We start from the raw sequence: 16,020 nt of genomic DNA on the forward strand, positions 1-16,020 counted from the left end.
TGTTCTTCTACAGTTGAGTGCAACCAACAATTCTGCCTCAATACTCAATCATGTATTTAACAAAAGCGATCATGGCACACCAACAAAAAAAAAATGGCATATAAATACAAAATACATTCATGAAAAATAGAAGCTTTAGCCTATCAAATCTGTAGCCTACTGCACTAACAATAACAACCACAGTTGAATTTACCTATCATATACCTATCAACATTTTATTATCACACTGTTGTGTGTTGTGTGTTGCGTGTGTGTGGTGGGTGTTTCTTAGTGCTTTAGATTGTCATAAAAGCTGTGAAAGTCTTTTGGCATGATCTCCTTGAGCTCTTGGAGATGTTTGAAACAAACTCCTGCACACACTCATTCTCTGTCCATTAACATTTAAAAAGAAAACACGAGCAGATGACCTTTGTGAAGACACCCTTCTCCTCTTTACTGGGGTGACATCTATCAAACCTTGCACATACATTCTCTTCTCTTCCCAGTTTATGTTCTCCCAAAAGCATTGAAAAATCTTCTCCCTGTCTGCCTCATACAGAGCAGAGCTTCTCGAGAGCCTGAGAGGAGGGGGGAGTTGTTTGTTTTTGACGGACAGTTTGAGGGTCCAATGGAGTTAGGAGTTTTCGTCAGAGGCGCTTTTTAATACTTTTCATATGTTATTATTTAAAAAAAAATTACACAGATGTAGAGGGGGTTCAATAGCGTTGATTTATGAAAAAAAAAAAAAAAACTGAAAAAGGAGTTAGCTGGTCCCGGCTGGACACTGACGATATATTCAATGTATTCATTCATTCATATTCCTTGCTGATTGTGATTGTTGACTGTATATTAATATATATACATATATTCATTTTTGATAGATAGTACATATATTCATACATGCATTCATTGTTGATAGACTGTAGATAGACTGCATTCATGTTTATTGCTGATACTACATACAGTGTATTCGTTCATTCATTGTTGGTATGACAGTGTTGATAGATAGGCTACTCACTCATTCATACACTCATTGTTAATGGGCTGTACATATTCATTCATTAAGTTCATTGGTGATAGACTGTATCTAGTGGCTCAGAGCCTCTTGACCAAAAGCCTAATATCTCCCCCTTGGCTAGCACCCCCCAGTGCTTCCTGGACTTTCACCAGTAAATCCCGTATTTCTCCAAACATATACAAATGCAAAATATACGATGCTTACCCAGTGGCCCCAAATGTTAACTCAGCATTCGGAGTCTTTGTGCACTGTATTAGTCCATATTTTTCAATAGATATGTGTTTTAATACCTGTCTGTACCTGAACGCCATTTTTACCCCCCTCGTTTATTTCCTGTTTACATTGAGTGTAATTCCGGTTTTCATCGGATGCGCGCCGTCACTACCGCTCATTGAGGAATTACAGGGAACTTCCGCAGAATCCGACACAGACGGGATTAAAACACATATCTATTAAAATATACGGACTAATACAGTGCACACGGGTTCCGAATGCTGAGTTAATATCCGGGGCTACAGGGTCAGCAGCACTTAATATGTTTTTTGTGGAGAAGTACGGGCTTTCCGCGCGGATGTCCAGTGGTGAAGCCCAGGCCAAGACTATCATAGATACGAAAGTAAAAGTCAGACTCGATAAAATACATCTGTGATAGTCTTGATCCAAGGCTAGAGCCTACACATTGTTCAGATATATAGGCATAGCCCACACCCACTGATATAATCGAAACAAATTTTGTCTCAACTTTGTTGAGGCTAGCCACTTGCATTTCCCTCCAGGGATTATTAAAATCAGAACACATACACGTTTGACAGATAGATTGGGCTAATACGCACTCTACCATAAGATGCTGGTGCTATACTATGATGATGACAGTCTATCATCATTAATATCTCTCTCTCTCTCTCTCTCTCTCTCTCTCTCTCTCTCTCTCTCTCTCTCTCTCTCTCTGTCATATATTTGCCCTACATTCGAGATGAATGTGGGCTGGACCGTCTCAGGACTGGAGTCAGAAGCAACTCACCCGGATGTGCGATCCGAATGACTGTTTGCGAAGAATAATTAAACATCCAGATGAAATGTGATACACGCCAATATGAACGACCTGGTGTCTGCTTTAAAACACTGACAGAATGGAGGACGATCTGGCGTCGGAAGACGATATCTGTAAGTGATTTGCGTTTTCTTCTAAATGTCTAGCCTACTGTTCTGAACTGAACGGCTCAGCGCGATAGATCCGTTAGTTAGACTACAGTATAAATAATATTGTAGTGATTTTCTTTCTTTTATCAAATAGGCGTGACATAATGATCTTATTGCAGAAATGTTCTGTTCTATTTTCATGGAGGAATTTAGAAAACCTTTCCTATATGTAAAAAAAATAAAATAATGCTTTCTGTGACTCCTGTGAGCAAAATATTGATTTGGTTACCTTCAGTCAAGTTAATTAAATCAATTAGACTAGGGCTCGGCTAATTAAAAGGCAGAGCTAATCATAGCTTTACTATTATTATAAGAAATACTCTGTAAGCTTTACCAAGTGAGCTGAATAGCTGTTCATGGAGATTAAATCGGCATGACAGTATCAGGCTTAATTTAGCATAATAGCCTTGAGCAGGTTAAACTTGTCGGGTTGAGACAACATCATCAGCAAACAATAAGGCCAGTTCAGTAGTCGCAGGGGAAAGCAGGTGGCAGATTATATTTTATGATATAAAACTACAATAAAAAAATAATGTGAATCAATAAAGTAGAGGCAATAAAGTGGTAATGGTACTTTGTCCATGGAGCCCAGCCCATGATTCCTTGAGTCTGTTGAAGTGTACAAATGGAACCAAATTATTTGGTTTCATTTGTACACTCCAGGGGGTCCTTGAAATTAAACATTTTGAGAACCGCTGTAGTAGGGCAAGGGTTCCTAAACTTTTCAGTGCCTTGACCCCCCAAAATAATCATCTTTGAGCTGGGGACCCCCCACCGTGACAAGCATTTGGAATTTAGTTTGACTTGGTTCCATTGATAAATATTGTGAAAATAGCCAATCTACCAGCTCGCAACGCCTCAAATGCGAGGCATTGTGAGCTTGTAGATCGGCTATTTTCACAATGTTTGCCTCTTTCTTACATAATATTTAACAATTTAGCCAATTTGGTATTAAAAATCTCTTAAATCGTCATTAGTAGCCTAAGTCATTAATCATCATTAATAAGTCATTAGCCTACATTACAACTTTAGAACTGTGCAGATACCCTGTATACACTTATACTGTATGTTGGTTTGTTTACTGTTGAGTGAAAAAACAATGTTGCACATTAAGCTAATCATCTGGGGACCCCCCAAAATTATTTGGGGACCCCCCTGGGGGCCCCGACCCCCAGTTTGGGAACCACTGAAGTAGGGGGCTATGACTCTGGTTCCATTCAGCAGGGACTGACCCATGCTCTCTGTCTGACAATCTCCAGTGCTTCGGTCAGAGAAGGACTTCCATGATGCGGCAAAGAGGGACGATGTACACAAAATGCAAGAGTTGATGAAGAAGGGCGTGGATGTCAAAGCAAAAAATAAAGTGAGTTTCTGAGCGTGAAGATACACAATAGACTAGACTTTTTCCCCCCCGAAAATATTCTTAGGCACTTGATGGATTTAAGTTGTTTTCTCATCATAAGCCTTTATTATGTTTTTATATATTTTCATTTAGTTTTTTATGAATTGATGCACTGATGACTATCATGGCACTCTGTTCATTGGAGAACATAGACATACTCTATTGTCTGTGCACGCACACGCGCGCGCACACACACACACACACACACACACACACACACACACACACACACACACACACACACACACACACACACACACACACACACACACACACACACACACAAGCATCAGTCTACCTCAGTGCATCATTGAAAATACCCTGCCAGCCAGCATTGCTTTTGTTACTGATTGAGCAAAGGAAACACTCCATTTTGTCCCTGGGAACAGGATATGACTCCAGAAAGTCCATGGTTGTGTTGAAAGCCCTGGCATCAGTGTCGCTTCCCTCGGACAAACTAATAAGAGCCTGGAGTCCCTTGTTAACTGTTTGTCTGTCTGTCTGTCTGTCTGTCTGTCTGTCTGTCTGTCTGTCTGTCTGTCTGTCTGTCTGTCTGTCTGTCTGTCTGTCTGTCTGTCTGTCTGTCTGTCTGTCTGTCTGTCTGTCTGTCTGTCTCTCACTCTCAGATAGATCGTAAGGCTCTGCACTGGGCAGCTGGAGCTGGGAATGTACATGCACTTCGTTTTCTCCTGGACCATGACACAGATGTGGATGAAGGGGACAGTGTATGCTCTCTCACACACGCACGCACACGCACACATACACGTACACGTACACGTACACATACACACACACACACACACACACACACACACACACACACACACACACACACACACACACACACACACACACACACACACACACACACACACACACACACACACACACACACACACACACACACACATGCGTGCGTGCGTGCGGCCTGCACACCAGGCAGCAAGAAAGCTCCGCTGGATTAGAGGCCCCAGGACACTGCACTAGTAGATATTGTTTGAGTGCCTTCATATTTTGTCTGCCTGTTGTAGCCTGTGTAACTCCCATTGTTGTGCACTGTGTCTGTTTTAATTTAGAATTGAAACCGGTTTTGTTTAACAGGTTACATTATGTAGCCTATACATATGAGATTCATACACATGTTTGAATTCACCATTTCCCACACAGTTTGGAATGAATGCGCTGCTTCTAGCATCCTGGTTTGGTCACCTAAAGATCCTGCAGATTCTCGTGTCCTGTGGTGCACAGCTCAGCTGTGAAAACAAAGTAAGATCTGCCACCCAGCACCATTCCAATAGAGTTACTGCATTATTGGCTTGATTATATCTATTGTGTATTGAAAAAAAATTCTAATCACTAACATTTTAACCGTGTGTGTGTGTGTGTGTGTGTGTGTGTGTGTGTGTGTGTGTGTGTGTGTGTGTGTGTGTGTGTGTGTGTGTGTGTGTGTGTGTGTGTGTGTGTGTGTGTGTGTGTGTGTGTGTGTGTGTGTGTGTGTGTGGGGTGTGTGGTGTGTGGTGTGTGTGTGTGTGTGTGTGTGTGTCTGTGTGTAACAGAATGGTCTGAGCATGCTGCATTGTGCTGCCCAGCGAGGCCACATTAGAGTGCTGGAGTTCATCATGGAGGATCTGGAGGATATTCACATAGACAGAGTAGACAAGGTGACTGTCTGCCACACACACACTGGAGGGTGGAGTTAATGGATCAATGCTCTATTGTCAAATTGTCATCTCCCAAATGTAGTCATTGCCAATTCCCCATGTGTACTGTGTTCCCCAAGTCGCTGTCAACCCCCACTGTTATCCATGGGAAGGACCACCGCATTGCATGCCTCCAATGATACACATGAAGTCGCCAGTCGCTTCTTCTCACCTGACAGTGAGGAGTTTCACCAGGAGATAGTGCAGTGACAAGGACACAATCCCCTGCCGGCTTCCCACTCTCAAACACTGACATTGTGTTCATTGAAGCACCCGGCCAAGCCGGAGGGCAAGTGCTTTTACCTCTGTGCCATCTGGACACTCAGTGTGGCTTTCCATTGGTTGCCTATATAGAGCACAGGATTTCAAAGTGTCGGGCGCCAGGGGGGACGGGGACGGGGACGAAAAACGAAAAAACACATCATAATAATAATTAGTATTATTACTAATAATTTATTTTTAAATAATAATTATTATTAACCACTTTCAACCTGGTGTCATTAATTCCAGAATCCAGAAATCCACAAAAATATTCAAAAAATGTGTAAATCTTCCAAAATAGCTAAATATAGACTATCTACAAGCTTGTACATTTTCACAATATTCTAGTTTGTTTGTTTTTAAGCCATTTTGTAATAGGGGGTTCGCAACCAGTAGTGATGGCTATTTGGGGGTCCTTGGCATGGAAATGTTTGGGAAACCCTGATATAGAGAGCATTAAAGGTTCGATGACATTCATTTTCACATTTTTTTTTTAAAATGTTTTTTTGGGGGTTTTATGACCTCAATTACACCCAAAAAATCTGAACTTTGAACATTCAGTGGATTTTCTGTGGTCTGGGGTTTTCTGAATAATTAGGCTGAAAAGTAATCTGAGCTTGGCCCTTCGACAGTGAGGTCACAGTCGATTAATCCCGCCCACTCTCCTCCTCGCCCCTGTGGGGAATTTTCAGTTAAAACGTTTTGTACACGTTTGAAGGACCAGGACAAAGACTCTGAATGTGGTGTAAACATGAATGTCATTATACCTTTAATGGACTTAGCACCATGAAGTAATGATAATTACTCCTACCGATAAAGTAGGAAAAACAGGACTTCTTTAAGTCTCTGTTATAGGAAACTCTTCCTCCCCAACTCCCCAAACACAAGGACAATATAATGTCGTCGCTGTCTGGCAGAAACCTTGTATGTTGATGTTGAAACTTTTTATGTTTTTTTTGCTAATTCATTCAGTCATCATGTAAGAGTGTTGCACAAAAGTAGTGAAAATAGCAGATGTTGCAATGCGTTGTGAGCTTGGCTATTTTCACTGTTAAAAGTAAGTAGTATCCTCAGGGCATCATTGTATGCCACCTTAAGCCTCCACATGCTACCCTTCTTGTATGTGCACCACAGGAAAGCTGTATACGTAAATATGTATGGGAGTGCAAAATGCTTTAAAAAGTGCACACTTGACAGGATCAGAACACATACTGAACCTGCGAAGCAGCATATTGGCCTGGGCATAAAGTATGCGGCACTGCCTAAAGATATCTCTATCATCATGGAGATTGTCAGTAAAAATGTGGCCAAGGTACTTGATTTCCTGGCACACAGATAGACGACTGTCACATAGGTGAAAGGCTGGGAAAGCCAATTTCTTGTCCTCAAGGCTTCTCACTATCATGACACTACTCTTGTTTGAATTATGAATTATGTCATGATCATTGCCATAATTTGAGCAAACTTTCAATAGCTGCTGTAACCCTCAACTGTGTGGACTTAAAACGACCAGGTCATCAGCGTACATAAGGTGATTGATGATAGAGTTACCTATAATATTGCACTTAATTCAATGGATAGATCATTCATGTAAACGTTGAATAAAACGGGAGACAAAATCCCCCCTTGTCGTACACCATTGACAACAGAAAAATGGGCAGATGTAACATTACCCCATTTAACCTGCATTTTCTGATTTGCATACAAAAAAAACAGTATACGCACAATATGTTTAGGTATGCCTCTATCAAGCAACTTCTGAAACAGTTTGTAGTGGTTAATCCTGTCAAAAGCTCGAGATGCATCAATAAAGCATAAGTGGAATTATGGCTACTGTAGCTGGCAATCAATTCTTTAAGTCTGTGCCATGTTTCTTTTAAATCCATACTGGTTATCTGCAGTCAAGACAAACATTTCAAGGCGCACAAGCATGATTCTTTCCAAAACTTTGGAGAGGATGCTGGCCAGAGCGATAGGTCTATAGTTATCAATGCTGTTTAGTTTACCTGCCTTGTCTTTAAGGACAGGCATTAATTGTACAGAGGTGATTGACTCTGGAAGGACACCATGACCCAACAGACCTGTAAAACACATCCAACTGTTTTGGATATACAGTACAAGGTTTCCACTAGACAGCAACAATGTGTACTTTATGGAGATATGAAGCATGACACGCCCTTTGTACACACTAATACTGAGCCAGAGGAAACAAAGTACAGTAGAAAAATAAATAAATAAGATGTGATCTGTCTACTAAATATTAAATATTGACATTTGTTTGAAGATGTAGTCATAGATAATTCTACAAGTCTACAAGTCTTTTCTAAAAGATTTCGGAATGGAAACCCTCTTATGTGAACCATACTCTCCTAATATTCTCTCTCATATTATTACATATTATGATTCTGAGGCCCGAGTAAGATAACTGGTCTGTATTAATTTCCCAAGGGACAGGGGTTCCCAACTTCTTTGGTGCCTCCACAGGACCAATCAAAAATACATAATAAATGAATCAGTTAAAACATGATGAAAATAGCTCAGCTATTTTCACTATTTTGGAAAATTCTTTTTCTGAATATCTGACGAATTATTATTATTATTTTTTATCAAAAACCTTTTGGGAAAAGAAAATTGTAGGAAAGGTCCATGATGACAGTCTCACGTAGCCAGACAACTATTCCACAATCTCCGAATGCTACTGTATATACTGTAAGCATTTCAAAATTCAACATTCTGGCTCGCGATACTAATGATGACACAAATTAGGTTGTGAGTCGTAATGTTTGGTAAAACTGCTATAGGACACGTGTACACCATATGTATCCCATGTAATATAGATGTTATGATGAGAAACTGTCATAGGAACTGTCAAAACACTCACTTTGTGAACCATGTTTTCTGTGTAATTGTTACACTCTGGTCAGATGGGGAAGACAGCGTTTCACCTTGCAGCTGAACACGGGCAACTGGAAGTGGCGGATTTTCTTATTGGAATGGGCTGTACACATGGCCTCAAAGACAATGTAAAGAGGCATCCACGCACAAGCACATACACACACACACACCGCGCGCATACACACACACACACACACACACACACACACACACACACACACACACACACACACACACACACACACACACACACACACACACACACACACACACACACACACACACACCTGTGGGGTATATATATATATATATATATATATAATCTTTCTAACTTTCTAACTGGGATACAGGAGGAGAATACTGCCCTGCATCTGGCAGCAAAGTATGGACACACAGACGTACTGCAAAAGATTGTGGACACTGGGATAGACATTGATGAGAGAAATATTGTGAGTGGAGGGGATTAGTGTTCCTACATGTTAACATTTATAGACAGGTTTAGTTTTTTCAATGTGCATACATAGAACCCAGACCATGTCACTCTTTAACAATTAAGGTAAAGTTAAATGCTAAAATGACAGAATTATAGCTGAAACAGGACATATTGATAACACAAAGTATATACAGTAGTTCAAATGTTATTACTTGGAACAAACTGCCAAGTATTCACTTTGCTGTTATTTTTCAGGATGGACTCACAGCTTTGCACTTTGCAGCTGAAGGAGATCACTATGACAGTGTCAGACTACTGGTGGAAATCTGTTGCAACGTTAATGCATTAACTAATGTAAGGATTGTTTATTTACACTGCTGTATTGTATAGACATATAACCATTCAAGGCAAGCAACAGAGATTTATAACTATAACATTATGCATAATATTTCTCATCGCTTTGAAGAGTTTGGATTGCAACCTGTCATGTCATTGTTTTGCTAATGTCTGCAGAAGAACAAGAATGCTCTGCATTATGTGGCCCAGCATGGCTTTGACAAACTAGCCATTTTGCTGCTAGAGGCAGAAATCAACACGGACACTGTAGACACTGTAAGTAGAATGTGATGTAACTGATTTCATCCTAGTTTAGAGTAGTGGCAACATTTACTGAGATCACAGGAACATTAGCATTAGCATTTGCTTCAATTAAACCTGATTATGCTTTGGCATAGTTGTGAGTTTGTGGATCGGCTATTTTCAGAGATTAATATGACTGATTATTATGCCTTATTAAATGTATGAAGTATGAAGTTTGGAAGGAGACTTTAGCTGTTTTCCTGTAAGCCATATACAGTAGAGCTTACAACAATATAGGTGCACCCTGATGATGAAATACTGTGCATCACACCATGGAAATAGGGGCATATACAGTACATATTCATCTTGGTCATGTTAATAGTAAAGCCTCTGTACTTCTTTGGTGATGGTGGTGGTTATAGATGGATTCCACTGTTAGGAGCTGGTGGGAAAATCAAAACATCTATACAGCACTTTTATAAATCATTTCAAACTTGCAGGATCTACTGAAATGTAGTGGGACCTGAAACTATCAAGTTTTACCATCTCTGTTGTTCCTCTGAAGGTAGCATGATGCACTACAGTAAAGCAGGGTCTACATTTATTGTGCCAATATATCAGTATCAGAAAACACATTATTATTTAATAACTCTTAACCAAGGATGAGTTTCTGTATAGCTCAACACCCACAGCTCAACATAACACAATTAACACGCAACGATACAGTAGGTGACAAATCAAGTAGCCTACCTGAGTGCAGGGGGCCAATGACAAGCAGTTATCTACGGTTTCATCCAAACACGTTCGTGTTGCTGATAGATGACCAAAATAAAAAATCCTGTGGGCACATCCGGTTGGTTGTTGATTAATGTAGCTTCCTCCAGTATCTTTGCTTGTAGATAGTATAGGCTGTTAGCTATCAGCCAACAGTTTAGTTTAAGTTGTCAGGAATACAGAAAACATGAAAACTACTGGACATTATCGCTAGGTAGAGGCTTTTATTTTTCTATCCAGGAAACAGAGTAGAAGTTCATATGAGTTGAAACGTACAAAAAAACAACAACATGCATTGCAGGTCAGTGCAGTCATAAACATACTGATCACTCAGTACACAGGGATAAAGTTTTAGCTAAAATGTCCTCCTATTCTGTTTGTGTGTATGTCTGTTAGCAAAACAACTTGAGAACAGATGGGTTTTCATGAAACTTGATGGGACTGATCAATAGGCAGCCAGATAATAAAAAGTGGATGATTGTTTTAATATTTATTTTGAATCACCCCCTGGCCAGGGGAGATATTATTGTGCTTATGAGCTTCAGCGCCACTTGTGAACCAGTAGGTGTCCTACCTGACACCAGGATTGAAATGGCTCAATGGGAGAGTAGGGAGACCACCTCCAACCACTGCAGATGTGCTAGTTATATGATTGACGTGATTGACGTTTGGACTGTAAAGCTTAAAATACTCTGTATTGTCATTAGCTTTGATATGTCTGTATGAGATCTTCCAGATAACAAGTGCCCTGTTTAATGTGATTCATTTTCTAAACAGCAAAATACTGCACCGCTCCACATAGCTGTCTTCAACAATCACTCTGAGTTGGTACGGTTACTCATAGATGCAGACTGTGACCTGGATATCTCTGACAATGTGAGTAGAAGTTTCCATGTCAGTGGGATGTCTTATGTAACACGGTCCACTGCCTGTCTTTACTTCATGCAATGCATTTGATTTCAAATGACCAGCAAGTGGAGTATCTAAGTGCTCTGGTTTGGGAGAAAGTAGTAATGCTATGGGGTTTATCTGTGCGTGATGATTAGTAATGTGATTGGAAATGAAACAGTATTTACAGTACATTGGCATGAAATGTTGTTTTTCACCTAAAGAAAATCTGCTTTACAGTTGTGAAGAATGTTAGCTCTTAATGTGTCACAATTCTTGAAAAGCAGTCTTGGACATGAATGTCAATTGGCTTTAGTTTACTCTGGCACTGTGACTAGACGCCTTTGGCGAGCAATGGTCAGTCAGCTGATAGGGACTGGCATGTGTCACGTGATTCCTACCCACACAGAGACAGCAGACTGCTTTGCACATCGCAGCAGAGTACGGCCGCCAGGACCTGGCAGAGATGATCCTCATTGCTGGTGTTAATCTCAAACTGGTCGACAAGGTAGCTCACACACTGGAACTCAAGTTGCTAGGAAAATCTCCCTAATCATTCTGCACCATTCACTCCAGCCATGTAATACACATTTGTTTAGACAAAAAGAACACATTATTGGAGAAGATTATAGATTTAATCTTCCCATCACAAAAAATGACACTTTTTGAGGGGTTGGAGAGTTTAGCATGCGAGTTCCTATCCTTGCCTCATTGTTGCCATTTATGATGTCATGAAAACATTAAAAAAAATCTATTATTGATTAAGGTTGTCTCAGTCTGCTAATGTATACTAAGCTTTACAACCTCCAGTAAAGCTTACGGTACACGCACACACATGGTACTGCAAATGACAACTTAATTTCCCTCACGGGATCAATAAAGATATATCTATGAAAAAAATAAGTTATACGTTATTATCCCATTTAATTATACCGTAGTGTTTAAAATAAAAAACATACAATCACATAAGCTTACTATACAACAGCTATACAAATTTGACAATACAGTACCTTAACTCACTCACAATTTATTGAAACTCGGGTGGTGTGTATTGAATGTTGTTTTTATTTCTTACAGTACAATGCAAGCTTTTTGAATGATGTAACATTACAGTCCAGCATTTACTCACTGCATTGACTTATACAGCAGGGGAAAACCTGCCTGGAGGTCGCAGCAAGAGGCGGCCATATCATCTTGGTTGACATGATCATCAAAGCAGATCGCTTTTACAAGTGGGAAAAGGCAAGTTTGCTCATCTTATATCCTCATACAGTGTCTCAGATACAGGCTCTCAAAGAAACTGGGGGACGATTATTAAAGCATTCACCTTTTTCTTCTCTATTCCAGGATCACATGGCCAGTGAGCAGGACTCATGGGAGGGGAGACAGCTGAGCTTCAAGCAGGATCACCAGCCAGAGACGCAGCACCTACGCTCTGTCCTGTATAGTCTGGCCACTAAGCACCTGTGCCGTGGGGAATGGAAGCTCCTCGCACAACACTGGGGCTTCACCGATGCACACATACGAGCTATTGAACAACAGTGGACAGGTGAGCTATGCTGACCACTTGAACATTCTTGAAAACACAAACTACATATCGCTATAGGGCAGAAACCAGCTATCAAAAATGTTCAACTTTGTATTTATTTATTTATAAATCAGTGCTATTGAACACCCTTTTCGTCCGTGTGTGGGTTTTACAAATATTGAACCAATGACGTATTAAAAAGTGCTTCTGACTAAACCTCCTAATTCCATTGGATCCTCCAACTGTCGGTCAGACCACCTAACTTTTACTTTTGTCCATCATTGATTAGAATGACGAAGTCAGACGGAAAAAGAAATCTCCACATTAATGGTCAAAAACCTCCAAACTCCACTTGTATTGTATTTGGGTAAAGTGAGGATAATATAAGGACACATTCAAGTATCTGACAATGTATAAAGTCACCATACCAACTTTGACGAGGCAGTGTTGTGTTGTTCTAAAAACATGTTTTTTTTTTTCATTTCCTTAAAGGTTAATATTTTGGACAATATTCTGCCCGACAGAAGAGATATACTATTCCAGTCCCATAGCCTCCCCTGACTTGACTTTGAATTTGTTCATTCATTCTTGCGTTCATGCGTTCATGCCTTCCTTCCTTCCTTCCTGCCATGTTTTCCTTTGTATACTGTGGCAATTTGATATCATGACAAATTATGAAAATGCCACTATTTCCACATTTTTGTCACAAAACAATATTTTCTCTAGAACATTTCATTATATTGTACTGTGTACATGAACATTTTGCATTGTATTCTAGGTACAAAAAGCTTCAAAGAGCATGGTCATCGGTTGCTACTAATCTGGCTTCATAGGGTGGTGACCGCAGGAGAGAACCCAATCAAGGGCCTATATGAGGGGCTGGTGGAAATCTCACGAACAGACCTGGCAGGTGAGTGTATGGAACTTCACTGGGAATTCATCTGGACTGTGGTAATTGTTCATTTATGTCATGCATCTATCTAGTGCACATTTGGGCAAATTGGATTCACTGAACTAGATGTGGTACTGTAGTGTAAAGTAGCATATGGCATGTACAGATATGGGTGTTATAGATGATTACTTGTTTCCTTAAATCCACCAGAAAGCATCCGACAGAAGGCAAATGCAGACACCAGCTCTCCCAAAAAATGTTCTACAATGTGAAGAACACTGTGAATAATTGGGAGTACAGCAGATACAAGATTTCAATTCACAACTGTCGTAACCTGAGCCAATGAAAACCATATGAATCAATGGCATTAACTACTTGGGGGGCTAACTCTTAGTTTTTGCAAGTCTGTAATACATCTTATAATAATGAAATTATTTTGTTGTAATTGTTTCCATGCTTGCAATGTACAGTGATAGTAGCGAAAGCTTTTTACATATTCTCCCTAGCTATTTTGGGTAGTCCACTAATGCTATCTCCATTTCAAGGGCTTTATAGACACACAATTGCAGCAAATTATTGGAACACCTGCTGTTCAAGTGTTCCTCAACCTTTCATGAACAGGATGAGTACAACATTGAACAATTTATTTTTTCTTTTATTTTTTTGCATGTACCAGCAGCTGTGAAATGTTATTTACACAAAGTAACAAAAATCTAACGCTTTGTAAGGATTTTTGTATTTGTATTTGTAACAGACCGTGTATTACAAGGTACTGTATTGTACTAGTATGCACAAATGCACTCTGTTGCTAACATCCATTATTGGGCTTTGCAGACTCCGTTACCAAGAAGAGGGGAAACTATGTTTTCTTTTTCGTCTTGAACTCCCTGACCTAGATTTAATGCTTGATTTAATATAACACTACACTGTAGAACGGGAGAGTGTGTCAAGTTGTTTGAATCACACATGTTGTGCGCATGTCTGTGTGTGTGTGTGTGTGTGTGTGTGTGTGTGTGTGTGTGTGTGTGTGTGTGTGTGTGTGTGTGTGTGTGTGTGTGTGTGTGTGTGTGTGTGTGTGTGTGTGTGGATGGATGGATGCCTGCGTGCCTCACAGGCTGTAAGGGCAGGTACACACTAGGATTTTTAAAGTGGTCGGGGAGTCATCTGATCATTAAGCATTTCACACTACACACAAGTCTCTTTCTTGAAACTCCTCTGTTTCCTCTGCTCCTCTGTTATGTTATCGTTGGGGTTTTCACACCATACGATTGATCGCCGACAACGGATCACACACTGCAGGATAGTTCTTGGTTTTTGACATTTCTGCATTTACAAGTACAACCCAATCTGTGTGTGCAATTCCTCTCTAATAAACAGCAAATATCCTGCAGTGTGTACTAGCCCTAAGGCACTCCATATTTTGGTAGATTTTGGTTTGTTAGGTTTACATTACAACACCCCTCCTTTTCCACTCATCCATGCAAATGCAAACACCCCTGATCTAACTGACCCACACCTCACATGCACTTTTTGTTAATGATTTTTTATACAAATATTTGTGTAGCTGTTGACAACTGTGCATGGTCTCCGTCTTTTGTTGCAAACCATGAGCCAGGTTGTAACAATAGGGCTTTTTACTCTTAGGGTTAACTTTAAACTAAGCCCTCCTGGCTACAGAAAGCACAGGGATATCTTGGGGTGGGGTATTTACTTACTATGTCGAGGAAGATGTATGCATGTACACAGAAACCCTGGTGTGTGTGTGTGTGTGTGTGAAAAGGTTGTATAGTTACTTACTTCGGGTTGCCTCTTGGGCCCCCCGGTGTCCACTGAACCACTGATAAGAGATATAACAAGTGCAATGTTTTTTTTTATTTGTAAATGTGGTTTGATAAGTACATAATATCAATAAAACTGAATTTAAAAAAATTGCAATGTAGTTAATTATACATTTCTTTCCAAGCCTTATAACAACCAGTCTGCTGGATATCATGTAACAGTATTTTGGGCCAGAGTTTTGAGTGATTTTTAACTGAATTAGACGGTTTATGAGGCTATAAACATTCCTGCAACAGAATAAACCCACCCACACTAAGCATTGATCAAACATAATCTACATTAACCTATACCTGCATTTAGTCATAATACATTATTTTAAAAATCAACATCAGTCAACAGACTTATGGGACAACCACTACTGGTCTGAAATGAAATAAGAGAAATGTAGATTGTGAACTGAGGCTCAGCAATCAGATGTGCAGTGATTTCCGAGTTACAGTAATATATCAGGACCTTGAGATTTTCTCAACTGTTCAGTGAGTGACACAGCTATTGAGAACACCACAAAGAACACCTGACAGGGAGGGTTAATTCTAATATTTCCCCATCAATAACCTAATTTGTTGAGTCCCTAATGATCCCCTCAGCAGTACTGTAGTGTTCCTCTACTCTACTAAAACATTTGGAAGTAA

General features: G+C 40.0%; 1 protein-coding gene across 2 annotated transcripts; it reads left to right on the top strand.

The window, feature by feature from the left end:
• The first annotated feature begins 1,440 nt into the window (after window positions 1–1,440).
• ankdd1a (ankyrin repeat and death domain containing 1A) lies at window positions 1,441–15,964 on the top strand. 2 transcript variants are annotated; one of them, XM_080431318.1, is made up of 16 exons: window positions 1,441–1,516; window positions 1,971–2,161; window positions 3,457–3,560; window positions 4,226–4,324; window positions 4,767–4,865; window positions 5,156–5,260; window positions 8,485–8,583; window positions 8,806–8,904; window positions 9,144–9,242; window positions 9,402–9,500; window positions 11,019–11,117; window positions 11,539–11,637; window positions 12,276–12,371; window positions 12,477–12,678; window positions 13,436–13,567; window positions 13,760–15,964. In XM_080431318.1, exons 2-16 carry the CDS (start codon window positions 2,128–2,130, stop codon window positions 13,819–13,821), a joined length of 1,527 nt encoding a protein of 508 aa, XP_080287444.1. In that variant the 5' UTR covers window positions 1,441–1,516; window positions 1,971–2,127; the 3' UTR covers window positions 13,822–15,964. The 2 variants fall into 2 exon arrangements, with proteins under 2 accessions (XP_080287444.1, XP_080287445.1); XM_080431319.1 differs by lacking the exon at window positions 8,485–8,583.
• The last annotated feature ends 56 nt before the right edge of the window (window positions 15,965–16,020 follow it).

This window comes from Gymnoscopelus braueri (assembly GCF_963280865.1).
Source record: "Gymnoscopelus braueri genome assembly, chromosome: 1".
NCBI lineage: Eukaryota > Metazoa > Chordata > Actinopteri > Myctophiformes > Myctophidae > Gymnoscopelus > Gymnoscopelus braueri.

Excerpts from the sequence above, each read along its gene's own strand:
- ankdd1a (XM_080431318.1), top strand. The coding sequence starts at position 2,128 with ATGGAGGACGATCTGGCGTCGGAAGACGATATCT. Across the intron at positions 3,561-4,225 it reads ATGTCAAAGCAAAAAATAAA|ATAGATCGTAAGGCTCTGCA; the intron begins GTGAGTTTCTGA and ends TCTCACTCTCAG. Across the intron at positions 9,501-11,018 it reads ACACGGACACTGTAGACACT|CAAAATACTGCACCGCTCCA; the intron begins GTAAGTAGAATG and ends TTTTCTAAACAG.